The sequence below is a fragment of the Panthera leo genome, chromosome D1 (genome assembly GCF_018350215.1).
Source record: "Panthera leo isolate Ple1 chromosome D1, P.leo_Ple1_pat1.1, whole genome shotgun sequence".
Classification (NCBI taxonomy): domain Eukaryota; kingdom Metazoa; phylum Chordata; class Mammalia; order Carnivora; family Felidae; genus Panthera; species Panthera leo.
The window spans coordinates 54950230-54975934 of record NC_056688.1 but is presented as its reverse complement, the minus strand read 5'-3'; the positions used below and the strand labels follow the sequence as shown (position 1 = coordinate 54975934).

At 56.5% G+C, this 25705-nt stretch overlaps 2 protein-coding genes and 1 long non-coding RNA gene across 7 annotated transcripts in view; 2 read left to right on the top strand and 1 right to left on the bottom strand.

Annotated features, from left to right (window-relative positions):
• CAPN5 (calpain 5) overlaps positions 1-25705 on the top strand; it is a 52695-nt gene that overhangs the window by 16601 nt on the left and 10389 nt on the right. For all 3 annotated transcript variants that reach the window (XM_042904771.1, XM_042904773.1, XM_042904772.1), the window contains exons 2-4: positions 132-376; positions 6784-6915; positions 23038-23246. In XM_042904771.1, coding sequence (XP_042760705.1) covers positions 212-376; positions 6784-6915; positions 23038-23246 — 506 coding nt within the window. In that variant the 5' untranslated portion in view covers positions 132-211. The remainder of the gene's footprint in view (positions 1-131; positions 377-6783; positions 6916-23037; positions 23247-25705) is intronic.
• On the bottom strand, positions 3678-9737 carry LOC122199600. Of its 3 annotated transcripts, none has more exons than XR_006193583.1 (3): positions 9649-9737; positions 9294-9473; positions 3678-4270 (listed from the first exon to the last, which is right to left on the bottom strand). It is a non-coding gene; the product is annotated as an uncharacterized LOC122199600 (long non-coding RNA). The 3 variants fall into 3 exon arrangements; XR_006193581.1 differs by having other exon boundaries at positions 3678-3899; XR_006193584.1 differs by lacking the exon at positions 3678-4270 and adding an exon at positions 8499-9011.
• Positions 12495-14895, top strand: LOC122199599 (olfactory marker protein). The gene is made up of 2 exons (XM_042904774.1): positions 12495-14400; positions 14674-14895. Exon 1 carries the CDS (start codon positions 12571-12573, stop codon positions 13060-13062), a length of 492 nt encoding a protein of 163 aa, XP_042760708.1. The 5' UTR covers positions 12495-12570; the 3' UTR covers positions 13063-14400; positions 14674-14895.

Genomic DNA, 25705 nt, shown 5'->3' with positions numbered 1-25705 from the left:
CGGCTCCTGGCCTGTCATCTGGGGATGAGGGGGCCGCTTCACAGGGCCACGGGGAGGGCACCTGACTCCGTGTGCCTTGGGTCCTCCAGTCCTCGGTAAGTGATGATCTCCTCACCTTCCTGTCCTCCCAGGTACCCCCGGAGCCACCCACGTCCCCACCTCAGCTCTCTGCTGCCTTGTCTTGGCCTCCCCTGCTGGGGTAGCCGCCACCATGTTCTCGTGTGTGAAGCCCTACGAGGACCAGAACTACTCCGCCCTGAAGCGGGCCTGTCTGCGCAGGAAGGTGCTCTTCGAGGACCCCAACTTCCCGGCCACGGACGACTCCCTGTACTACAAGGGCACCCCGGGGCCCACTGTCAGGTGGAAGCGGCCCAAGGTCAGTGTCTGGTCACAACCGGAACTGAGGCGAGCAGCCTGCGGGGGACAGGGCGGTGGCTGGTCATCCTGAGGCCCCGGGTGGCTGAGAAAGTGGAGGACCCTCCTGCTGCGGGGTTTCACCTGGATAGGGAGCACAACCATGGGCCCTGACCCTGTGGCCATCACTGCCTGGCCCGAATTTCGCCCCCTCTCTGGGCCTCAACTTCCTCACAGGGCATATGGGGCCCTCCGCCCTGCCACCCTTCTCCCAGGGTGGTTTTGGGCCAAAAATGAGGTGAATGTGGATGTGACCTATTTTTAGTAAAATGTAGAGTGGCGGTGAAGTGTAAGGAGTTTGCTGATTATTTTCGTGATGGTTTTGGAACAGTCATTTGCTGCAAATGAAAGTATTTATTATGGTAAGTAGTTAATAGTAGTGAAAAACAATAGTACCTGGGGCGCCTGGGTGGCTCAGTCAGTTAAGCGGCCGACTTCGGCTCAGGTCATGATCTTGCGGTCCGTGAGTTCGAGCCCCACGTCGGGCTCTGTGCTGATAGCTCAGAGCCTGGAGCCTGTTTCGGATTCTGTGTCTCCCTCTCTCTGACCCTCCCCCGTTCATGCTCTGTCTCTCTCTGTCTCAAAAATAAATAAACGTTAAAACAAAACAAAACAAAAACAATAGCACCTTACAGGGCTGTTGGGAGCATTAGAAGAGATAGCACGTGAACAAGTCTGGCCCTGCACCTGGCACCCGGTCCAGGCAGCTGGCACCATCACTGTTGAGAGTGGTGAATTCCGCGGCATCTGTCTGGCTGCCCACCCCTGTCCCAGCCTTGGTCGCCGAGGCTAGACCGTGTTGAGCAGAAGTGTTTGGCCTCATGACATGATTTCGTCCTCTTTCACCCCGATTCCTACGTGTGAGAGTGGGCACCCCTGGGACCCGGGTGACTGGGAGGCTGCTGGTGTTGAGTTGGTCACACGGGAGGGACGTTTGTGCAGGGGACTGTGCTGTGCCCTGCTGCCCGTGAATCCGAAGAGGCATCTCACAGTTGAAGGGTGAGGCAGCACAGTCTGGAAAGGGCGGGAGACTTGAAACCCTCAGGCTTATTTGGGACATGGCAGGAACGTAGGGGACGAGGAAGCCTGGGTCCTAGGGTCGGTGGGGCTGGTGCACTCTGGGGCCGTGGGAGCCCTGGAAGGCGAGGCTTTCTGTGGAGTGTGACAGGGTCAGATTTGCATTTTACAAACTTCCCTCCAGCCTCCTAGACATTTTGGGCAAATGGAATTTAGTTTTCATGTCCCTTTCCTAGGCTATGATCTCAAGTCCCTTCCACTTCAAACAATCCTGTGTATTTTCTTGGACTGGGGTACCTGAGAGGTGGAGAAACTGAGGCCAGAAGGGGGAGGCAATGCCCTGATTGCCCAGGGAGTCGGTAACAGAGCATGAGGAGTCCTGCCTCGCCTGGCCCTCCACCCTGACACCAGACCTTTCACTTCGGCCCTGTGAGCTGCCTTGATTCTCCAGAACTCCCAGAAGCCTCCTGGCCACAAGATTCTTGCCTCTCAGAACCCCTACCCCCACGCCTTCCTCTCCCTCCTTTGTCTGGTGGGTGGGGAAGGAGGCCAGCCTCAAAGGGCCTTTGTGAGGCCTTGGGTGGGTGTGTGTGTGTGTGTGTGTGTGTGTGTGTGTGTGTGTGTGTGTTGGAGGGGGAGACACTTGAGCTCTCTGCCTTCCTCACTCCACCCCTTTGCTGCCCTTGTCCTGCCCTCTGGCCAGCACCCAGACATTTTAGATCTGTGCCTCTGAAGGAGGCTGGCGAGGCATGGCTGGGGAAAGCTGGGCTTGCTGTGCTAGAGGAGGAAATGCCAACATGGCTGGCTCAGCCTCCCCCTGCTGTGTGATCCTGGTGGAGTCACCTGCCCTCTCTGGGCCCCTTTCCCGGCCAGTTTGGGAGTCCTGCCATGCTGCCCCCTCCTTCACTGCCTTCCTCACTGGGCTTGGTGTCCGGTCCTTTCTAGACACTGTAAGAGGAGGAGCAGAGCTGCCCCTGCCGTGGTGGTTGGTGTCGGCTGGGAGATGCCTGAGTGCAGCTCGGAGGTGGCTGTGGGGGATCAGTTCTGGGTTTGGGAGGCGGTTGAAGGCCAGGCACGGCCGAGTGGTGTTGGATGAGGAGGCCAGACTGTGTGGATCGGGGTGTGCAGGATGGTGGGTGTGTGAGCGGTGCCTGCTGGGTGGTGCAGGCTCGAATATCGGGCAGGCCCTCACCGCACCGTCAGGATGGGCGGTCGGTGGAGCAGAAAGTCAGGCCCGGCTTGCCTCAGGCGGGTGGGGCGAGACTAGCCCAGTGGGGTGACCATGAACTCCCAGCTGCTTGGTTCTTGGCCAGTGAGATGGAACTTTGTCCTGAGGCGGCCGTGTTTCCATGGAGTCCTACTTCCTGGGGCCTGTGACCTGACTGTTTACAAATAGAGCAAAGAGCCCTTTCTGGGAAGCCCCTGGGAAGGCCTTCTTTCTCCCATGTCACCTTCAGCCCCTCTCGTTTAGGTTGGTCAGTATCATGGCCTCTCTGTTCTTGAGGATCTCCTCAGTCAGCCTCCCTCCCTGCTGGCCGCCCTCTTGCTTTCCCCCAAAATGGAATGAGGAGGCTGGTTTTTCATTCAGATGGACTTGGCCCTCCCTCCCGGCAGGGTCGTGGGAGGTATGACCTTGGCCTTAGTTGCCTCATCTGTAAATGGGGAGAATAACTTGCTGATCATGGTTGCTGGAGGTTGAAAGGACTTGAGGTATCTGTGGTGTCAACACAAGGGGAACACATGACAAACCGGCTCCCTCTCTCGCCCACCTGCTCCTTGCCAACCCCGGGTTGAGGACCCAGAGCTGGCCCTGCCTGGAAAGACCCGTGTCTTGTGGGTGGGGCCAGGCCTTGTCCGCCTCATTACCCACCCAGGGCACCTGTCTTATGGCTCACTCCTCTGGGTTCGTTGTTTCTTTGTTCCTTCCAGTTTGGCAAGGCCTGCTGGCCTCCCACAGGCCTGGTCAGGGAGATAAGAGAGGAAGACTGTCAGCGAGGCCTGTGACTCGGGGGGAATCCCGAGAGTGTGGAGGTATGAAGGGCTGCCTCCTCTCTCAGGTGCAGGGCCTTAGTAGGGGCCCCTTTTCATCTCTGTGGGGACAGAGCACCCGCTGCCCCATCCAGCCTCTCCCCATCTCTGGAGATAAGTTTGCATGTAGGTCCTTTGGTGGAACCAAAGGGACCAAAGGGAACCAAAGAGAACAAGTAGGGGTTCCACAAACAGATGTGTTTTAGAACCTCCCTGAATTCTCCCAAGGTGGCCTGGTGGTCCCCAGCCCCGAGCCCTGGGCTCATGTTCATCACGCAAGCACTTGGTGAAGACCCCACTCCTTGGCTGTGCTGGATGGTAGGCCCCTGTGCCATGGAACAGGTAGATTCACCAGGGCCAGCCGTCCGGGCCTCTGCGCCACCCCTCCGGAAAGATTCCCTTCTGTGCGTGTGCTTGCGTGGCCTTGCAGGAGGGGACTGCTGTGGGAAGAGAGGGGAAGCAGGGGATGGGGGATGGAGAGGCAGGTCTGTTGCAGAGGGGATGGGGCACAGGCTAGTGCTCCTGAGAACCTGCCCTTTTCTCCTGTGTCCCAGGCAGGCAGAGGGACTGCTTCCTTCCCGGGCCTTTCCCCGGCCGTGTGGTCGATTTCCTATCGCGATCTCAGATCCCCAGAGGGAGGTGACAGATGAGCAGGGTGGAAGGGGAGGCAGAATGTGCCCTGGGTCCGCTGTCTTGCTGCATTCCTGTTTGTGCACCGGGCCTGCAAACCTGAGGTTCTTATTGTGCCCCAGAGGGAGATGGTTCTGGGCTCTGAACTGTGTCCGGTGGAGCCGGTCTGACTGGCTGAAGGCTGAGAGGCAAGAGAGGTGACTGCAGGCGTAGAAGCCGTAGAAAGCGTAGAAGGCCATGCCCCAGAGAGAAATATGTGGAGGAGAGGAGCTGTCACCTCCTAGCCCTGGGGGACGGCTTGGCCTGGGGCTCGCAGCAGTTGCCTGACCGGTCCAGTCCTGTGTGCCACTTTGCCCTCTCTCCCCGGGATCCTGCCTACAGCCCCAGCAGAACCTGCCGAGCCCTGCTCCCGACCCTGGTCGTGGGGCGGGCGGAGTCGGGCCTGGGCCCTGCCCTGGAGCTCGCAGGCCGGTGGGGTGGCCCAAAGGCAAACCTCACTGGACGGTGTGGACGGGAGAGAGGTGGCCGGGAGCCCAGACGAGCATGGTGTCAGAAGGCGTGCGTCTCAGCGCTGTGGCTGGATCCCATCTTGGGGTGAATTTGGAGTCGAGCCTCCCTAGCCACCAACCCTCTCCATGCCTGCTGTGTTGGCATAACCGCCTCCCTGCAGCCTGGGTTCCTGCTGTCATAGCTGTGGGCACATGACAGGGTCAAGCTCTTCCTCCTCAAGGGCCCTCCCCCTGGCCCGGAATTTCCCTGACTAGTTCTGTGCTCTGTGCCTACTCGATAGCCCAAGAAAGGTGGAAGGCTAGACATAGGTCTTGAGATCCTGACCCTGGTGACCTTGGGTGTCACTGCCTGCTGGGCCTCAACATCCTCCTCTGAGAACGGATGGGCCATCCTGTCTCTGTCCAGGGCCTTGGCAGGAAGATCTGAAGGGGAGGGGTACTAGGAGGTCATCTCTGCAGACCCTGGTGATGCCAAGTGGTGGCTGTCTCTTCTCCCGTGCTGGGGATGTGGCTGGGATCTGCGGATATGAGGCGCCCCTCCACTCCCGCCCCTGCCTGCCGTTCTAGGGAGGCAGATGCTAAGTCATGGCTCCGTCTGGCTCCATTCTAGCTGGGTGTGGGCCAGAGCCTAGGAAATAAGATCAGGAGGGCAGCGGGGAGGGAGGCAAGGCTTCTTGCTGCCCTTGCTTCCTGATAGCACAGCCTTGCCGTGTTTCCGTGACCTGGGGCAATATTACTCAGACCTGTGGCATCCCACAGTCTGTACTATGGGGAAGCCACATTGTGGCTTGGCTCTGGGTCACCCTGGAGTCCTATCTGGAGCTGTTCACACCCTTGGGGGAGTTTTGGCCTTTAATCTGGCCCTCCAAAACCCAGGTTTTCCCAGGCAGAGGTGACAACCGGAGTCCCAGATGCCTTAGTGGGGACCGATAGCCCTTTGCCCCGTTTTCCCTGCCGAGTGCCCGGCTTCCATAATCCATGGAGTCCTTACACAGCCCTGCAGGAATAATCATCTGCTTCCTTTGCACAGGTGAGGAAATGGAGGCTGAGAGAGGTTGAGCCGCCGGCCCAAAGTTGCACAGCCAGTAAATGGGAAACAGGAATTTGACTTCCATCTTCCTGACTCTGCTGACTTCTACTGGCTGCGTGCGGTAGGACCTCAGTAGCTGGGTTGTGATTGAACCAGCTGATAGGGAGGCAGACCCAGCTGTGTGTCTGGGGCGTGTTGTTCAACCTCTCTGGGCCTCAGTTTCCTCATCTGTACAATGGGCACAGTACCCACCTCTCAGGATCATGGTGAGGATTGATCGTGGTGCCAGCAGGTTGCCTGGCACATGGTAGGTGTGTCTCAGTGTTTACCACCTCCCACCTTGGGGAGCAGTCACTCCCTCTCAGCTCCATGGAGTATAGATGCTTCGGGACACAGGCGGGCACACGCATGCCCCAAGCAGAGACCTGGACTGGGAAGGGGAAGGAAACTGCCGTCATGCCCAGCCCCTGCCCCCGCTGACCCATTGGGCCCACACTGGACACACGAAAGGCATTCTAGAAGCTCTGTGGATGTCTGCTCAACGGCTCTGCTCAGTATTGCTTGCTGTGTGCCCTTGACAAATCACTGCCCTTCTCTGAACCTTCATTGCTTATCCATAGAATAGAGTAACAACCCCACACTCTTGGGGTGGGTTGAGGATCCAGCGAGGTAGCCTGAGGATGTGCCCACGTGAGGCCTGGCATGGTCAGCTCCCTGCTCCTCCCTGCCTTTGCCACTCGTTCATCACCTGTGGGGTGTTTGTCTCCCCCCTGGGGCCCCACCCTCTTTGTGAGGGGGGCCCTGAGGGTGGGCTGGTGTGGGTGCTGCTGGGCTGCTGATGCTGGAGGATGAGGAGCATGATGGGAACCGACCCCTGGCTGGTTGGGGAAGACCATGGAGGGCAGGAGAAAGGGAGGTGCCCAGGGTCCAGTCCCCCAAAGACCTTCCATAGCATCTGATCAATTTGAACCTCTGGGAGAAGGGCAGAGTTCTTCAATCGGGCGATGGGAGAAGGGCATTCCAGGCCGCACCTGGTGTGAGGGGGGAGCTGGATTCAGAGAAAACCAACTGGCTGCTCAGGGGGCCCCCCAGTCTGTCAGGGGAGGTGGTGAATCTCCATGCTGACAGTGAGGTCTCCTCTTGGCTTCTCCGCAGGACATATGTGAGGACCCCCGCCTTTTTGTGGACGGCATCAGCTCCCACGACCTGCACCAGGGCCAAGTGGGCAACTGTTGGTTTGTGGCAGCCTGCTCGTCACTCGCCTCCCGGGAGTCACTGTGGCAAAAGGTGAGGTGTGGGGTGGGGCCCTCACCGCTTGGACAAGGGAGGTGCAGCCTGAACTTGCAGAGGTGACTTTATGAACACTTGTGCAGGGGTGGGGCGCGGGGTGACACCAGGGCTCCCGGCGTTGGCTGAGCAGCAGAATCACCTTGCCCTCACCTGCCAGCTGAGGATCCCCAGGCCTAGGTGCTGGCAAGCTGTGTGGCTCCCAGGGGCCTTCAGATGTGTCCCCACCTGACATGTGGGGGCCCACAGTGTCCCCGTAGCCACTTGGTGGAATATTCACGTGTGAAATGTGGAAGCGACCTGAATCATGTGCAGTGTGGAGACCCCACTCATTGGGGTTCAGGAGACCCCCTGCCAGTGCCTGCTGTCGAGACTTGGCCAGTCCTTGCCCTTATCTTGGCCTCAGTTTCCTCACTTGGTCAGCAGGAGTGGTTCAGATGATTTTGTTTCGTGTTTCTGGGTTCCAAGCACTGATGTTCTCGAGCGGCACCAAGAGTTTAGGCTGGGAAGAACTGGCTCTCTCGTGACGCCCCGCCCGCTTGTGACAGCACTCGGCAGTGCAGCCCCTTACCCCCACACTGCACGGTCCCTTCTTGGGGAGGCAGGGCTGCTGGAGTAGACGCTGGAGTGCTGGTCTCTGAAGAGTAATCAGCTGGGACTGCATCCTGGGTTCCCGTGTCAGCAGATACAGGTCGTTGCCCCTTGCTCACCCCTGCCCTTCCTGCTCTTCCTACGAGGAACTGGCGGCGGGGCTGACCAGCTCCGGGCACCTCAGCCTTATGGCTTGGGTTGGAGCCCCCGCCTCACCATGTGGTCGCTGTTAGCTCCGGTTACTCATCTGGAAAACCAGGATATGAGGGTAGCTCCCTCTCAGGGAGTTTGTTAGGGCAAAACGAGATACTGTTCTCAGGGTGCAGTGCTCAGGGAATGGTGTCTGCATCGCCAGTGTTATGATAATATTCGTAGAACATAATGGGTGTTCCCAGGCAAGCAGGGACCAAGGAGCAGTGCGTTTGTTCTTATTGTCTGTGGCGTCCCTCGGCCATCAGAGGGAGCTGTGCCCTTAGCCGAGGCTGGGACTGTCGCAGGTGCTCTATTTTCGTGTCTTCTGGACGGGGGTGTGACCTTTCAAAGCCACCCTGGGGTGGGTATTCCTGGAGCCTGGCTCCTGATGGTCTGTAGGGACACAGGTGCTGTAGGGCCCTCAGCAAAGGCCACTGCTGAAGCCTGTAGACATGGGTAGTTGTAGGATGTCCACGTTGGGAGGGCCTCAGAGAGCCACATGTGGGATCGTTTCACTGGGGTTGGGGCTCAGTGCTGTTCGCTGGGTATAGAGCTATCCTTGCCCCCCTGATTCCAGGCTCCAACCCCCTTCTCTGAGCCCAGAGCAAGGTCCTCCTGCCTCTGAGCCCACCCCTAGTTTGGTCAGGGCTCCGTCTGGGGCTGGAGGTGGCACACAGGAATCCTTCAGGGCTGGCCCTATACTTCCCACCTGCCCTATAATCATCTGTTTACCTGTGGTCTCCCTTCTTGAGATGAGCTCCCCCTGGGCAAAGCTGACCCAACTACATCTTGTCGGTGAGCCCAGCGGGAGCCTGGCACAGAGAATGCTCAAGAAAGTTTTGAGAGCAGAGCCCTTCTCCAATTTGTTGGACCCAGCTACTGGCCAGCAACCCCACAGCCCGCTTTCCTACCCTGTGTCTCGTGGGGCCAGAGCCTGACCCGCTGTGTCCCCTCCTGGGGAATGGGCTCTCTAGCCATTGTAGGGAGGAGCCTCAGTTTGCTGTGTGCTCTGTCCTGGGCCTGGCCTTAGGCAGTGCCCTGGGGCAGATCCCCATTTGGTGAGTGGAGGAAGGGGCCCCAGACCCACAGGCAGGAGGTCTGTCATCCATGCTGTGGCAGGTCTGTGTTCGTCTCTGGGCTGAAGGTTCCTCCTGCAGGATGTCAGGGCACCGGGCCTGGCTGGTCTCGAGCCTTCAAGGGCCAGGAGGCAGATCTCCAGGAGCTTGGGTCCCCAGGGGGTTGGAGCAGAGCAAAGTGCTCCTGGCTAATTGCACTCTGCCTCCGGGTGCTGTTGTGGTGACAGCTCCCAGGTCCTAGAAGGAGGCAGGAGGCCCTGGGGAGCTTATTACTGTGCCTTGCCTCCCCTCCTGTCCCTGCTGACTGGGCCCTGTTTGTTGTCACCCCTCACTTTAGGGCCCGTTACCCTGCAGGGCCTCCCCTGCCCCACCCTGTTTCCTCCATGGAACAGGGGTGCTCGGCCTGAGCTGCACCCCTGCTCCCCCCAGCCTCCTCACTCTGGGGATGCCTAACCTCACATGCTGCTACATCGTGCCCTCAACACCCGTACCCCCTCCTCCAGGAAGCCACCCCCTTACCTCTAGTTCTTGATGCAGCCTGGGGCTGGCGGGCACAGGATTTGAAACCAGCCAGGCCTGGGTGTGATTCTGGCTTGGGTCCATGTCGTTACATGCCATCGGGCAGGTCAGGTTCCTACCCCTCGCCTTGGTGTCAACCTGACCTTTCTAGTCTCCAGAGTTGTAGGAGGAAGAAACAGCCTGTTGGGGGGGGGGGGGGAACCTGTGGCATTTCACGGCAATTTACACGTGTTAAATCCTCCTCCCTGCCCCACCTCTGTGTGCCCCGCCTGTTTCTCTGTTCTGTGATGCACCCCTTGGCAGTGGGCCTCCCCCTCCTATGGGATCCCTGGTAGGGGCATATTGGTCTCCTCACCTTGACTGTACATTCTCTGAGGGTGGGACAGTGGGCTTTCGGGTGACCAGGTTCTGTGGACCAGAAATCAGGATGTGACAGTGGGACAGGGCATCTGCTATCAAGCGTGACCTGGCCCAAGCCAGACCCAAGGTCCTTTGTGAGCTCACCTCCCCCCAGAGTCTGGTGCAGCCCCAGGCCTGATCCCTGCCCCGAGCCTCTCTGGCCGGAGGACAGGAAGAGAGCAGAGAGAAAGTGAGGGCCTGGATGTCTGAGAGGGGAGTGTTGCGGGGTGGCCGGTCCTGGGGCTCGGCCTGGGAGAGGCACCTGGTGGCAGGGCTTGGGCTCTTTTTTAGTTCTATTTAAAATGGTTGCCATCCCACCCCTGCCCCTGTTACATGTGCATTTCATGCCCTTTAGCTTCGTGGCAGTTCGCTCATCCCAGTTTAACTGAGCACCAGCTATGCCCCGAGCACCATTCTAGGTACTGGGGACAGAAGGTTTGAATAAATACAACATTGCTTAAGGTTTTCTTTAGCCAGAAACAGCCAGCGTTAAGGGGTTACTGTATTTCCTTCTCGTCAGTTTTTCCAGTTGGGGTTAAAGGGGTGTTTGTTTTGTTTTTCAGTATGTAGTTTTACAATCACATATGCAACTTGGTCCCTTGCTTTTCTCCTGCGTTCATCCCTATGCCAGGCTTTAGTGGGTCTTCCCAAGGTGTCTGGGGGTGGAGCAGAGATCTGTGGATGGCAGTGGGCCCAGCCCCACCTGCAGCCTCCTGCCCCCTTCCTTTCCTCCCTTCCCACTCGGGCTTTCCTCACCTTTCGCCGCCCCTCCCTCCTGCCCTGTGTGGCTGAGGCCCAGACGACTTCCACCTTCAGCCTCCTCCGGTGGGTCGGTAACCCAAGCAGGCCGAGACCAGGCTCTCCCCAGGGTCCCCACCAGTAGAAACTGAACGCCTCCCCCAGCATCCCACAGGTCCAGAGATGGGGCTGGCATCCTCTCTTTCCTCAATGCTGCTTCCAGACCGCACCCTCCACTTGTAAACCCCTCCAGGCTTATGCCATTTGCTCCCTACGCTCCACAGCCACCCAGCTGCCACTCAGGCACCGAGGGCTCGGCACCACCAATTCCCCAGCCTTTTCCACCCCAAATACTGCTGTGTCCCAGGGATTCCTCTGCCTGTGCGGCTGGCACCCCGCCCTCACCATCCCAGCCTCAGATCCTGTCTGTATCCCCATCAGCCTTCACCCTCAGCCGCCCTCACCTTCCAGGCATCTCCCTCATCCTGCACTTTGACACACACCTGCCCCCAAACCTCATTTTTCGCTTCAGTCATGTCTCTGTTCTCTCCCATCTACGCAGATGTCTTCCTCTGGTCGACCTTGGCCCCTAACACATCAGTTCTCTTATCAGTGTTATTTATTCATTATTCATTCAACAAGCATTTTCCCAGGACCTCCTGTGTGGCATGCTCTGTTCTGGGTGCTGGCTTAATTTAACAGTAATTCCTCAGCTGTGTTGCTCCCTGCAGCTAGAAAGGTTCTGTGAGGGTCAGGCAGCTTGGCTTCTTGCATTCTCTCGAATACCCTCGGGGAATTGCCGCCAGCGACCCCCAGAGCTGATCTCAGGGCTCTAGGTGTTATCTTAACAGGACCAGATGCTCTGTCTCCCTTGGTGACCTTGGTGATACTCTTGTTCATGTAGCCCAAGATCCCACTGGCTGATTTAGCCTCCATCTAGCAGTAGTCTGTGCTTGTGGTCCACTAGACCCTTCAGATCGTTTTCAGCTCTTAACACTTTGGCCTGTGCCTCTGTCCTCTTTTCTGCGTGTGGCATGCCATGGCACCTTCCCCTCTCCCCTACCCTGCTCCCAGATGCACTCACGTATTCCACTTCTTCCATTGACCGGAACGTAATAGCTGAACTGATTCCACCTCAGGCACTGGAGATACGGACGTTTGTCAGATTGTTCCTCAGCCTCAAGTCTCCCGGGGGAGACTGAGGCTTGATATAGGTGGAATAAGTGGTGGGATTCTAGTGGGAGGAGACCTGGGCATGGGGCTGCCGTGGGGTGCAGCGTGGAGGCAGGGCCGGCAGGCAGGAATCACGTGGGTCAGTGATTCTCCAAGCACCATCCCTGGACCGGCCGCATCAGCATCACCTGGGAGGCTGGTCGAAGTGCAGATTCCTAGGCTTTGTCCGCCCTGTTAAGTCAGAAGTGCTGGGGCTGGAGCCCAGCAATTGTGTTTCAGTCCTGCAGCTGATTCTGATGACCTCTGAAGTTTGGGAACAGGGGTTTAGGTCAGAGATGGTGGTGGCCAGGCCAGTCCTGGTAGTAGGGCTGGGGGGAGGGTTCTCAGGGACCCTGGGAATGGGATGGAAGGCCTTGGGGGTTGAGTGTGGAGTGGTGAGGGTGACTCTGGGTCAGAGTGGCTACAGGGTTTATCTAGGGTGACTTTACATCTCAAATCAGGAGGCCTCTCCTTCCTTGCTCCCCCCTACCCTCCTGCCAGGGTGTCCCCAGTAAAGCCTCTCTCCTTACAGTGAGCGGCTGCTCCCCACCTCCCGCCCCTTCTTACTGCCCCACACAGCCTCCCTCCTTCACAAACGAGCGCTCCCAGCCCTTCCCTGGGAGTCAGGTAGTCGGGGCGGTTACCACAGCAAGTGACATCAGCAGTCTGGTCCCCGAGGAGCCTGGCCGCCTCCCGCCTGCCTGCAGTGCCTGTGTTACAGCCTCTTCGAGGCGTAGAGAGGAGGCGTTTGGGGACTCCCACCCCCATTTTGAGGGTTGGGCAGGGCCGGGAAGGGCCAGTGGCCAAGAGGGGAGGGGACGGGGGAGGGCGGAGGGGTAGGTGGGGCGTCTTTGGTGGCCTCTCGCCCTGGCAGCGAGGGCCCGGCACACCGGGCTCCCAGACGGCGGAGGAACAGCAGCAGCTGGGCATGGCGGAGGACGGGCCCAAGCCACCGCAGCTCAACATGCCCCTGGTCCTGGACCACGACCTGACCAGGCAGATGCGGCTGCGCGTGGAGAGCCTGAAGCAGCGCGGGGAGAAGCGCCAGGACGGCGAGAAGCTGCTGCGGCCGGCCGAGTCCGTGTACCGCCTTGACTTCATCCAGCAGCAGAAGCTGCAGTTTGAGCGCTGGGACGTCGTGCTGGACAAGCCGGGCAAGGTCACCATCACGGGTACCTCCCAGAACTGGACGCCCGACCTCACCAACCTCATGACGCGCCAGCTGCTGGACCCTGCTGCCATCTTCTGGCACAAGGAGGACTCGGACACCATGGATTGGAATGAGGCCGATGCCCTGGAGTTCGGGGAGCGCCTGTCGGACCTGGCCAAGATCCGCAAGGTCATGTACTTCCTCATCGCCTTCAGCGAGGGCCTGGAACCCGCCAACCTCAAGGCCTCCGTGGTCTTTAACCAGCTCTGACGGCAGCTGCTCGCTGCTGCCCCCTCCCCGTGCCAGCCCTGCCCGTGCCCCCTGCCCCGAGGCGTGTGTTTGAGGACGTTCTTCTAGCTGCTGGCCTGTACTCAGCTCTCCCGGGACCCCCTGAGCCTGTGTCCTTCCTCCTCTCCTCTCCATGGTGCTGGCGCTCCTGCTCACGGGAGGAAGATGCAAAGGACTTGTAGTCTAGAAGCTGGACCGGTGGCCGTTGCTTCTGCTGTAGACCATGGAGCCTGGTTGGCCTTGTGTGGGCAGATGGAGGGGGCCGAGCGCATTTATTTTCTCTCTGCTTCGCTGTCCGGACAGAGACTCAAAGAGACCGAGAGAGACAGACATAGACACGCAGAAAGAGAGATCCAAGTTCCCCGCCATCGGACTTCCTCTGGAGATGGGAGATGGGGAGACCGACGACAGAGTGGCCTCCTTGGGGAATGCACACATGGGCATTTGGCACCCTCCTGGCGACAGAAGTCCAGAGGTGAACACTCAGCCTGAGGACCCAGGAAGGCACTTACTCCTGGCCCGGGCCTGGTGTGGTCCCATGATGCCCCAGGGGCCTCGGGACTTCAGGCAGGGTTGCTGCGGGGCTTGATTTGGGCAGTGGGGAATGACTGGCAGGCTAGCAGCTATGCTTGCCAACTCTTGCTCTTTGGAGAACGACTTCAGGAGGGAGAAGTGACAGGGAGAGGACATATAACATGTTACAGAGGGATGTCTCTATCTGTACTTGTGCATATATATTGAGAGAGAGCACACTATATTCATAAGGCTATGTTCTAGAGTCTGTACCTGCCCTGTGTGCAAGTCTGATTTTAGATGATCTATTATGTAGTTGCCCAGCTGGTTTGCGGGTGGCCCTTATCAGGGGCTTGGCCAAGATGGCCTTGGGGAGGGGGGCCCCCTGAGCTGAGAGCCTGTGAGGTTCATACAATGAAGTGGGGAACAGTATAGTGAAGGGGTCTCCCTCTCCCTGGGGAAGCTAGATAGCTGGGAGCTCTGGAGCAGGAGACAGTAGATTCTTTGCTGGGATGTCAGGTTTCTTCCAGGTTCCCAGGCAGGGAATGCCCAGGCCCAGTGAGCCTTCTTTGAGGGAGGGGCAGGCCTGGCTGGCACCTCAGGAAGTGACCCCAACACCCTGTCTCCAGGCCAGCCCTGGTTTGTTCTTGTCAGAAACAGGCCCATTTTCCTCAAGAAGCAGAGCCATCGAGGGCTGCAGGGCCCTGCGAGCAGACACCCTGAGAGATAGAGGTTGAGAGCCATCCCAGTGGCTGCGGCTGCTGGGAGGGCGAGCCCCCCACTCTGGAAATGTGCAAAGAGGAGCAGGTATTGGAGTTGGGATTCTTTTTTTTTTTTTTCTTAGGTTTTATTTATTTAGAGAGGGAAAGAGTACACAAGTGTGGGAGGGGCAGAGAGAGAGGGAGAGAGAGAATCCCAAGCAGGCTCTGCACTGTCAGCTCAGAGCCTGACACAGGGCTAGAGCCCATGAACCATGAGATCGTGACCTGAGCCGAAATCGGACGCTTCATGACTGAGCCACCCACGCGTCCCTTGGGATTCTTTAGGTGGGAATTGGCTGTGGTCATTTCTGACTTTCAGCTCTGGGGCCTGAAGTCCCAGCAATGCCTGCCTGCCTTCTCTGCTGACAACTAGGGGAGTCCAGACCCCTGGAGATGGCGCTGCCCTTTGCCTTTTTGCCGCTCTGGGGACCCTCATGGTGCAGACTACCTGTACCCCCACTCTGCCCTACCGTATCTACCCCATGCGCTGCGTGTCCCCAATAAAGCCTCTATTCCCCTGCCTCGCGGTGTGCAGTCTCTCACCGCGAGCCACCCCCACTGCTTCAGGAGCTCTGACAGCCCTCTTCAGTCTCTTCATAGCCCTGAGCGCCCCTCCGGGGCCTTCTCCCACATTCCCATACCCGCCCTGCGGCTTTCAGAGATGAGGCCTAGAGCAGTCAAGTGACTGGGCCAAGGTCAGACATCAGGATGGAGTTTGGAAACAGGTCTCTTGACACCCAACCAGGTATCAACACCCCTGAGAGTTTTTTCTCCAGAGGTCCCCAGACCAGCTTCTGTACGGGACATGGAGAGAGCCATGCTGGGGCCCCAGGGAGGCGGCATCTGATCCTCAGCAGGTGGGGCCCAAAGGGGATGGGTGGGGATGCACCAAGCCATGCACAATCTCCCTCCCTTGTAGGGTGGCTGGGCAGGGGGCGGATGGGACAGGGAGTGGCAGGGCTGGGGGGGGTGGGCGGTGAGACCTAGGCTTGGGTTTCACTGAGCCTCTGTCATCCATTTAATACAAGTCCATTGGGCAGCCCCTGCCCTGATGACCAGATAAGACACCACCTTAGTGCCCCACTTGACCCTTCATTAGAACTCTGTCCCCTTGTCATCTGTCTGGAGCTCACTCGTTTTGGGGCAGAGACAAAGAGGCCCAGAGGATGAGGTCACTTGCCCAAAGTCACAGAAGGTATGGAGGGGCCAAAGGAGGGGTACATGTGTGCACCAGACTTTGTGGCCCCCTGGAAGGGGCAGGGATGGTGCCCCCACCCCTCCTGAGGGCCCAGGCCCTGGCAAGGCCAGCTTCTTCCCAGTGACCACGGTCAGGTCCTGCTTCAGGGGCCACACTTGGGGTTTTGCTGGGGAATGACCTTCACTTTGAAATGCTCCCCGCAGCCAGGTCTCACATCCCCACCCTGCACCCTGGAGCCCTCCCCGGGTCAGCTGTGGCCACCTTGTTTCTCTTCCCCAAGCCCTGCCCTTCCAGTCACAGCCTCCATCCACTCCCAAAGATGCCTCTGGAAGGGGTAGGGGCAACGGAACCCAGTCCTTCCACCCCTGTTCTCCTCCCCGGCAGAGCCAAGACTGGGTCAGGAGGAGTGCAGTGGATGGGAAATGAGGACCCATTTTCCATGGAACCCACAAGAACACAGAGTGAAGACACTTGCCGTTTCCTGACCTTCGCCACCCCCCCCCCCCCCCCCCCCCCGCCAGGCAGTGTGTGCAGTGGCGAGGGGCCTGCCACTGACCACCTGTGACCCTGGGCAGCCTCTCTGAGCCTGTTTCCTCGTCTGTTGGCAGGGGCTAATGACGGTGCCTCCTTGTAGGGCCCGTATGAAGCTTAAATGAGTCAGTGAAGCACTCAGAGCCCCTCATGAGCTGGTACACGACGCCCTCTCTCCGTTTGCTCATTGTTACTCTCCCAGTCACTGTAGACACATGGTCTCACTTTTCAGTTATTCTGAGAGGAATGTCAGGACAACCTGTTTACAGAGGAGGAGCACAGAGTTCAGAGAGGTGAAGGGAGTTGCCCGATGCAACACAGCAGCCCAGTGCTTCTGGGAGCAGGCAGTGTGGGGAGGGATGGGCAGGGGCCAGGCCTGGCTCTGGTTGGAGAGTGGACAGGAGGGTGAGGATTCTTCTCCGACACGGTCACCAGGCTCAGGATGGGCACAGCTGAGGGGATCTTTAGCCCTCACAATGTAGCAGGGAGCCCAGCAGGGGCGGGGAGGGGGGGGCTGCCTCAAGGCTGGGGTCCCACGCAGGTCTCTGAGGGCAGCTGAGCGTCTGGCTGTGCCCTGTGAACAGGAAACCCTGGGCCCCTGCAGGTGCATCACCTCCTGCTTTCCGGCTGGCGAACGACGCGGCTCTGCTCTCCCAAGGGTGTGGGGGGGAGGGGGACAAACTTCCTGGCCTCGTCCGGTCATGGCATCTGAAACTCGGGAATTTGAGACTCTTGGAATCAGAAGCTGCGAACTGAGGAACCAGGAACCTTCTGGTTTGGGGACTCCCCTCACCTGACTCAGGTAACACAGGAAGCCCCACTGTAGCCTGACAGCCTGCAGCCCTGCTGGCCTTTTACAGAAATGCTCCCAGTTAGCCCTCTGGGGTCGCAGGCAGAAATCTGTGAAAAGCTCCTTCCCTGTGCACCGACCCCCCCCCCACACACAAACACACACTGACATTGACATTCTCTTTCTCTCTCTCTCACACACACACACAAACACACACTGACATTGACATTCTCTCTCTCTCTCACACACAGACACACACACTGACATTGACATTCTCTCTCTCTCTCTCTCTCTCTCTCTCTCACACACACACACACACACAAACACACACTGACATTGACATTCTCTCTCTCTTTCTCTCTCTCGCACACACACACACACACACACACACAAACACACTGACATTGACATTCTCTCTCTCACACACACACACACACACACACACAAACACACTGACATTGACATTCTCTCTCTCTTTCTCTCTCTCTCACACACACACACACACACACACGCACACACACACACAGACACACACACTGACATTGACATTCTCTCTCTCTCTCACACACAGACACACACACTGACATTGACATTCTCTCTCTCTTTCTCTCTCTCTTGCACACACACACACACACACAAACACACTGACATTGACATTCTCTCTCTCTCACACACACACACACACACACACTGACATTGACATTCTCTCTCTCTCTCACACACAGACACACTGACATTGACATTCTCTCTTTCTCTCTCTCTCTCTCTCTCTCACACACACACACACACACACACACAAAAACACACTGACATTGACATTCTCTCTCTCTCTCTTTCTCTCTCTCTCACACACACACACGCACACACACACACAGACACACACACTGACATTGACATTCTCTCTCTCTCTCACACACAGACACACACACTGACATTGACATTCTCTCTCTCTCTTTCTCTCTCTCTCTCTCTCTCTCTCTCACACACACACACACACAAACACACTGACATTGACATTCTCTTTCTCTCTCTCTCTCTCTCACACACACACACATACACACACTGGTGCTCACACACACGCATGCTGTGTGCACCCACATACACTGACCGTCATGTACTTGCACACTCACACCTGCGTGTCCCATGGCTCAGTCCCAGGAGGATTTGAGCCTGGAGTGCTCCAGGCACCAGGGCATCAGGGGGTGCTGTGGCACACCCGTCGCCTGAGGTTTCTGGGCTGATTTTGTAGTGGTGCCAGGGGGCCTACGAATCCCACACAGTCCTTTCCTTGCTGCTGGGTCAGCCCAAGTAAGTGCCGTGACCCCTCAGGCCTCTCTTTTCCCATCTGCACAGGGGGCTGCTGCTGCTGTTTCTCCTCTTGGGAGGCTTGACCAGGTACCTGAGGTCCGTGCCGGTCCCAAAGTTTGCAGATTGTTGTGTGAGTGCACGTGCTTGTACCGCATACCCCAGCGGGGATGACCCCTCACATGTGCACAGCCCTCCACGGTTAAGGCAGCACCTCTGAGGCCACTGTCCATTTTGGTTTGCTTTTCTTTCTTTTTGTTTTTAATTTTTTTAATGTTTGTTTATATTTAAGAGAGACAGAGCATGAGCGGGGGAGGGGCAGAGAGAGGGGGAGACACAGAATCGGAAGCAGGCTCCAGGCTCCGAGCTGTCAGCACAGAGCCCGACGCGGGGCTCGAACTCATGAACCGTGAGATCATGACCCGAGCTGAAGTCGGACCCTCAACCGACTGAGCCACCCAGGCGCCCCCATTTTGTTTTTCACATCAGCCCTGGAGTAGGGTAGGCAGATGCCTACACTGAGGCTCAGAGCGGTGGCCTAGTCGGAACCTAAGTCTTTGCCGTGCACCGTGATTGGCAGTGTGTCCGTAGTGGGTACAAGGTCACCAGCCGGTCAGGGCTGTGCTGTGGCTGGCACTTGGAGACTTTCCTTCCAGAAGGACTTGGCCGGCTGTGGAGCTGGGCCAGGCCCTATGCTGGGTGGGGTGCTGGGTGGGTGGGGGGGATCTGGGTGTGAATGGAGCTCAGCTTTGCCCTCCAGAAGCTCCCTTCCCAGGATCAGGGAAAGAGCCTGCGGGAGCACCAGGCCTGGAGACCCCTGCAAGCTGCTGCTGAGCTAGCCTGAGGGACAAGGATTGGGACAGTACTGGCAGAGGGAGACACATGAGCAGAGCCGAGGTGGCCTGAAGCAGCGTGTGTCTAGATTTCCATGGGGCCCGAGGGAGGCAAGTGTTCAGGGTGAGCCTGAGAGTCAGCGGAGCCCCAGGGCTGTGAATGCCAGGCTGAGGAGCTGGTGGCCGTGGAGATGGGGCATTTCACTTGGGAGGAGAGAGATGTCTTCATGTGCTCCCTCGTACCCATCCCTCGGCCTCAACAATTGTCAGCTGGCAGCCGGTCTTGTTTCCTCTTATTCCCTCCCACGCCCTCCAGGCAGCTTCCCATTTCATCTGTAAATATTTCCGGATGCATCTCTGAATGATAAGGAGTCCTCAAAAACAAAAACAAACAAAAAAAAACAAAGCTCTGTAACCATAATCCTATAACACAACTCAAATAATTCTACGATACTTCCTTCATAGCGTCAAATACCCAGTAAGTGTTTTGGTTTCCAATTTCTGCCATAAACGTGCATATGTTTTATGCTTTGCTGGAATCAGATCCAAACGAAGGTCCGCGACTCCAATGGTTTGTTTCCCTTCATCTTTTATTGTTTTCCTTGAGATTTCTTTGCTGAAGCCACCTGGCCTGTCGAGTTTCCAACTATCTAGATTTTGCTGCCTTTGTTTTTGTGGCGGTGTTTAACGTGTTCTCTGTGCCATACATTTCCCGCAAAGGACTGACCCCTAGAGGCTCGATAAGGGTCAGGTCCAAGTTTTTTGGCATGACTGCTTCCTAGGAGACATTGTGTGCTTCTCTCACAGGGCCCGTGATAGCTAGTTGTCTCTGTTTTTTGTGATAGGAGAAGCCACCAACGACCATTGCTAAATCCCTTATTTGTCGGTGGTAAAGTAGCAGGAGTCTAATATTCTAATTTCCTCCTCATTTCGTAGCTGCAACTCACCTCCAGATATACACCTCCCTTCCTCTGTTGGTTACCCTGTGGTACAGTCTGTATAGAAAAGGCGGGATAAATCCTGATTCTTGCCCTTAATTTTCCAGTTGTTAAAAAAAATGAGTCTGTTTCCCAGCTGTTCTCCAATAGTGACTAATTATTTGTAAGTATCACTGTGGTCTCATAGATTGGAACATATTTGATGTGTTTTCATCCGTTGCAGTAATCATCCTTACCGAAGCTGAGATTGGCCCCTCTTTGGCCAGTGGGAGCCTCTTTAGGTTGGTTCCTGAATCCTTTGATGTGGCCCCAGGGTTTTGCTTGCTTCCTCGATTCCTGGGATGACTGGATGTGGTGTGCGAGGGTTTGTGTGCCCGTGAGAGCACACCTCCCTGGACAGTCTCCTCCCTCTCACTCAGGACCCTGCTGGCAGCAGAGGGGTTGTGGGGGTAAGAAGCTGGCCATGCTGGGCCCACTGGCCATGACGTAGGAGGGGAAATTGAGGCCCACAGGGATCCCTAACTCAGGATCTGCAGGCCCTAGAGCCTCATTAGCTGCTTCCCGAGCCCCAGAGGGCCCAGAGCCAAGCCCTGGGTTTGGCTAATGATCCCCCTGCATCCCCAGAAGTACCTCCCAGCACCCTGTGAGGGCTCCTCTTCCTCCCTCCCCGGGCCCCACACTGTCCAGAGCTTTCAGAGCAGGGAGGAGTGGAGGAGGGTGCACTGGCCAGGCCGGTGTGCTCAGCTTCGGACTCCCTATCCCTCTGTGCCCTCGGGCACCTCCTCGTTCCTCAGCCTTCCCGTCTGTGCAGTGGGGATGATAACCCATCCTGCAGGTGCCCCGTTTTTGATACAGCTTTCTGTCCTGAGCGCAAAGTGGGAGAGAGCGCCGGGGGGCTGGGGCAGAGGCTGCCCTGAGAGGTTTCAGAAAGGACACAGAATTGACTGAAAATGGAGCAGCCAGGATAGAGCCTTTTCTGGGTTGCGGACACTGTAGAGGGCCCTGAAACCCTGAATGTGAGTCCTGCCTCCCTCACCAGTGCCCACGGGCAACATTGTGCCAGCAACTTCCGATAGTATTGCCTCAAAAGGTAGCGATAAAGGTCAGTGGCAACAGAGAGAAAGGTGTGCCTGGCACCGGGCCGGGCTCCGTGGATGGCAGTGCGCCTCTCACTGTGGTTGGCATTTTCATTTTCTTGGTCTCCAGTGTCTCGCAAGGGACCATTTGTCTTCGCCAACATCCTTGTTGATGGTAAGAGGTTTGTAAACAAAAGCCTTCTTAATGAGCGTGGGGGTTGGGGAGTGGCTTTTGGCAGAAGAATCTGGTCTGGGCCTTGGGATTTACAGCCTTCTGCGGCATCTCTGGCTCCTCAGCCTGGATGCCTGGGTGCCCACCCCCATGCCTGAGGGTGGTTTTCTTCCAGAAGGGGCTGCCTCTGGTCGCAGTGGGTTCAGCCCCTCTTGGTCCCAGGCTGGGCAGGGCCGGCAAGTCAGCCTGGCTCGAGGGTGACAGGCTTTCCCTCCTGTGCCCACCTCCCGCTGCCCAGATGTGCCACGTCTGCTTGGGGGACGCCCACAGCCAGCTGTCAAGACACCTGCTGGGAAGCGGCTTCTGGCCCTGCAGGGTCGGGCCCACCTTTCCCTTCTGTCCATGCTCCCCCATGCTCCCCCTGTCAGCCTCAGCATTTGCCTCTCCCACCAGACTAAGAGCCTCCTGAGGGCAGGGACCATGTCTGATGTGTCTGGGTCCTCGGTGTCAGCACAGACCCAGTGCAGAGCGGTCCACAGGTCACAGGTCTGAACCCTGGCTTCCAACACAGTCTGCCTGACTCCAGAGAATGTGTGTTTCCTAGCTGTGTGACCCTGGCCAAGTTACTTGCCCTCTCTGAGCTTTAGTTTTCTTAGCTGTAAAGGAGGGATGGATGATAGTAATCTCTGCACAGGGTTATCCTGCAGATTAAACTGGGATTAGCCATGGCAGTCCTGGGCACGGCACCTGGCATGTCCAAGATGTTCCATAAATACTATTGTCAGAGACCCACTCAATGCCTATGAACTTTTTCACTCGGTTGACACGTGTGTATTAAGTATTATGTCTGGGCCAGGTCCTGGACCATGTATGTGCTGGGCATATACCAGTGACAAAACCTGATGCATCCCATGCTTTTAGAGAGCTAACATTTCAGTGAGAGTAACAGAATTGAACTCAGTGTCACACAGTTGTTTAATTATAATTGTGGTAATGGTCTCTGAGGAGAAGTGCCAGGGGCCATGAAATGGCCCCACAGGGGTCCTGGCCTATAGTCTGAAAAGTCAAGGAGAGCTTCCTGGAGGAGGGGGTGGACCCTAAAGGGCAAGTGAGATCAGCTGGGTGAAGAAGAGAAGGAAGAGCAGGTGCGAAGTTTCCGAGCAGAGGAAGAGCCTGGAGCAGGAGAAAACAGGGGGGGTGGGGGGGGGTAAGGGGTTAGAAAAGCCAGCCTTGGAGCTGGGGGTGGGGCAGCTCACATTAAGGGTTTGGAGCTCACCTCCTAGAAAGGCGACATGATCAGAAAGATTACTGTGCTGCTGTGTAGGGTGAGGGCACAGGTGGTTGTCGATGCCACAGGTTATAGTGTTTTGGGACGAGGAGATGGGGGCTGGGCCAGCGTGGTGCTGGGGACAGAGAGGAGAAGGAGTTTAGCGGAATGTAGGAGCTCCGAGTGGCCTCACTGGCTGGAAAGAGGGAACGGGAGGAGGCCAATGTGGCCGCCTGCTTCTGGCCGGTGCTGGACGGGGCGGTGGCGGCACCCTTCACCAGATAGGAACCGGAATTGGTGTAATAGATTTCTAAGCACTGGAGGGTGCACAGGGAGCCCCGAGGAAGGGAAGGGGAAGCCCAGAGTGACAGCCTCCAACCACTGTAGAAAAGGGAAACTGAGGCCCAGAGAGGAGAAGGGTTCGCCCAAGTCCCACACTGGTTCATGGCAGAGATGAGACCTGAACCCAGTATTCCTTTCTATTTTGATTCCCTCGAGGCATGTACCCCCGTTTCCTCAGGAAGCCAGATATGACCATCGCTGTGTTCCTGTCCTGTCCCCCTCCCCATCCAGGTCATCCCAGACTGGAAGGAGCAGGAGTGGGACCCTGAGAAACCCAGTGCCTACGCGGGCATCTTCCACTTTCACTTCTGGCGCTTTGGGGAGTGGGTGGACGTGGTCATTGATGATCGACTGCCCACAGTCAACAACCAGCTCATCTACTGCCACTCCAACTCCCGCAGCGAGTTCTGGTGCGCCCTGGTGGAGAAGGCCTATGCCAAGTAGGTGCTGGTAGGGCCGGTGGGCGGGTGGCCAGGCTGGGGCGGCTCGCCTTGTGGGCTCCACCTGGGTGCTGCTCTAAGCCGGGGAGCCCAGGGCATGGCCAGCGGAGCCTACTCTGTGGCAGATGAAGGTCTGGGACCTGGTGTCCAGTCCCCAAAAACCAACCCACAAAGGGAGGAATGGTTCCTCCTTGTTCTAGCTGAGAGGGCAGAGCCAGGGCTCACATTCAGGTCGGTGGTTTTTCCCCAAAGATGCAAGCCACCCAGTCCTCCCTGGCACCCTTGCCGAGGATGTGATATCTCAGAGCCAGGGCTGGTCGTGGTGGGTCCATCCATTCTGTCTCCACTGACCCCTCCTCCTGTTCTGTTCCAGGCCCTGGGTCCCCAGCAAGGGCACAAGCAGAGGTTTGCTGAGCTTTGGAGGGCTTTGGAGCAGAGAGACCTGCTCAGGCCCCTGCAGGCCTGGAGCAGGAGGGCCAATGGGGTCAGAGACCAGCCCACCAGCCCTGTTGAGAATCCTTCCCTGGTTCCTCCTCCCAGGCCCATTGGTTGGTCTCCTTGGACTTTGTGTGTGTGTGTGTGTGTGTGTGTGTGTGTGTGTGTGTGTAAAGGAAAAAGGAAAACAACAGCTCCCAACATCAAAAACAAACTTAAGCGGTGCCTGGGTGGCTCAGTCAGTTGAGTGTTGATTCTTGATCTCGGCTCAGGTCTTGATCTCACAGTTTGTGAGATTGAGTCCCATATTGGGCTCTGCACTGACCGAGTGGAGCCTGCTTGGGGTTCTCTGTCTCCTTCTCTCTCTCTGCTCCTCCCCACTCATGCACTTTCTCTGTCTCTTTCTCTCTCTCAAAATACATAGAGTTAAAAAAAAAAAACCTCAAGGAAACACATTGACAGATTCCATTTTCAGTCCTAAGAAAGGAAAACCCGCCCCCTGGTGGTCACTGAGTCTCCATGGTCCTAGGTGCAGACCCCTCTCCCAGTCCGTGAGAGCCACTTAGTAGGCTTGCTTTTATTTAGGTAGCAGTTTTATTAATTTTTTTTTTATTGTGGTAAAATATAAAAGATATGGAAATCCAGGCAGAAGGTAATAAAAGTCACCTGTATACTCCTGCATATTCTTTTGGGCCCCTCTGCTCCCTTTCCCTGTTTGAGGCCACCTGAGTTAACCAGGCCTCCTCCCGCTTCAGGAAACTTTGCTGCCCTCCCCTCAAGGCCCTGCCCCCACTCCTGTCTCCCTCCCTGTGCTCCCTGCATCCTCTGCACACCTCCCCGCTCCCTCCCAATAGCAACTCGTATTTATTTATTTATTTATTTATTTATTTATTTATTTATTTATGAATGAGACAGAGAGAACGAGAACCAGTGGGAGGAGGGTAAAGGGAGAGGGAAAGAGAGAATCTTAAGCAGGATCCATGCTCAGTGTGGAGCCCGACACAGGGCTCAATCCCACGACTCTGGGATCATGACCTGAGCTGAAATCAAGAGTTGGATGCTCAATCGACTGAGCCATGCAGGTGCCCCACCAGCAACTTTTAATATCTTTGATGCCTCTTTTTGTTTATAGGTTACCGTGCAAAGCCTGTGTTGCTGCTTTGTGGGCCTGGATTTTCAGTTTATGTAATCTGTTTTGTTATATGTCCCATTCAGCTGCTCACATCCACATTCAGCACTGCCTTTAAGACCCCAACCCTTTCCCTAACATTTAAAGAAGAAGCCACAGTTGTGGCCCTAGCACCTGAGATGTTGCACATAGTAGATGCTTAATGTTTTTTATTTTTTATTTTTATTTGTGATTTTTTTTTTTTTTTTTTTTTTTTTTTTTAGTAATCTCTACACCCAACACGGGGCTTGAACTCACAACCCCGAGATCAAGAGTTACATGCTCTTCCAACTGAGCCACCCAGGCACCCACGCAGCATTAGTTGGTTTTTTTTTTTTTAATGTTTATTTATTTTTGAGAGAGAGAGACAGAGTGCGAGCAGCGGGGGAGCAGAGAGAGAGGGAGACACAGAATCCGAAGCAGGCTCCAGGCTCTGAGCTGTCAGCACAGAGCTTCACGAGAGGGCTTGAACTCACGAATCGTAAGATCATGACCCGAGCTGACTTTGGACACCCAATGACCTGAGCCACTCAGGTGTCCCTAACAGCAGCATTAGTTTTTAAAGTCAATTCCCTGTTGTTAGACATTTAGGTGATTTCTAGTTTTACGTTCTTATAAATAACGTTAGTTATTTATAATTGATGTTTCAAAAGATGCATGAGTTTTTAATACTTTTGACAAGAATTGCTCGGTTTCTGGACAGTTAAGTGTTGGAGACAGACCGCTAGGGCTAAGGAGAATTTGCGTGATAAAACGGGGCGGTTCAGGGAGACAAACTCTGGCCTGGGAGCCAGAGACAGGGATTTCAGTGTTGGCTCTGCCGTGACCTGCTGTGTGACCTTAGTTTGCTTGACCT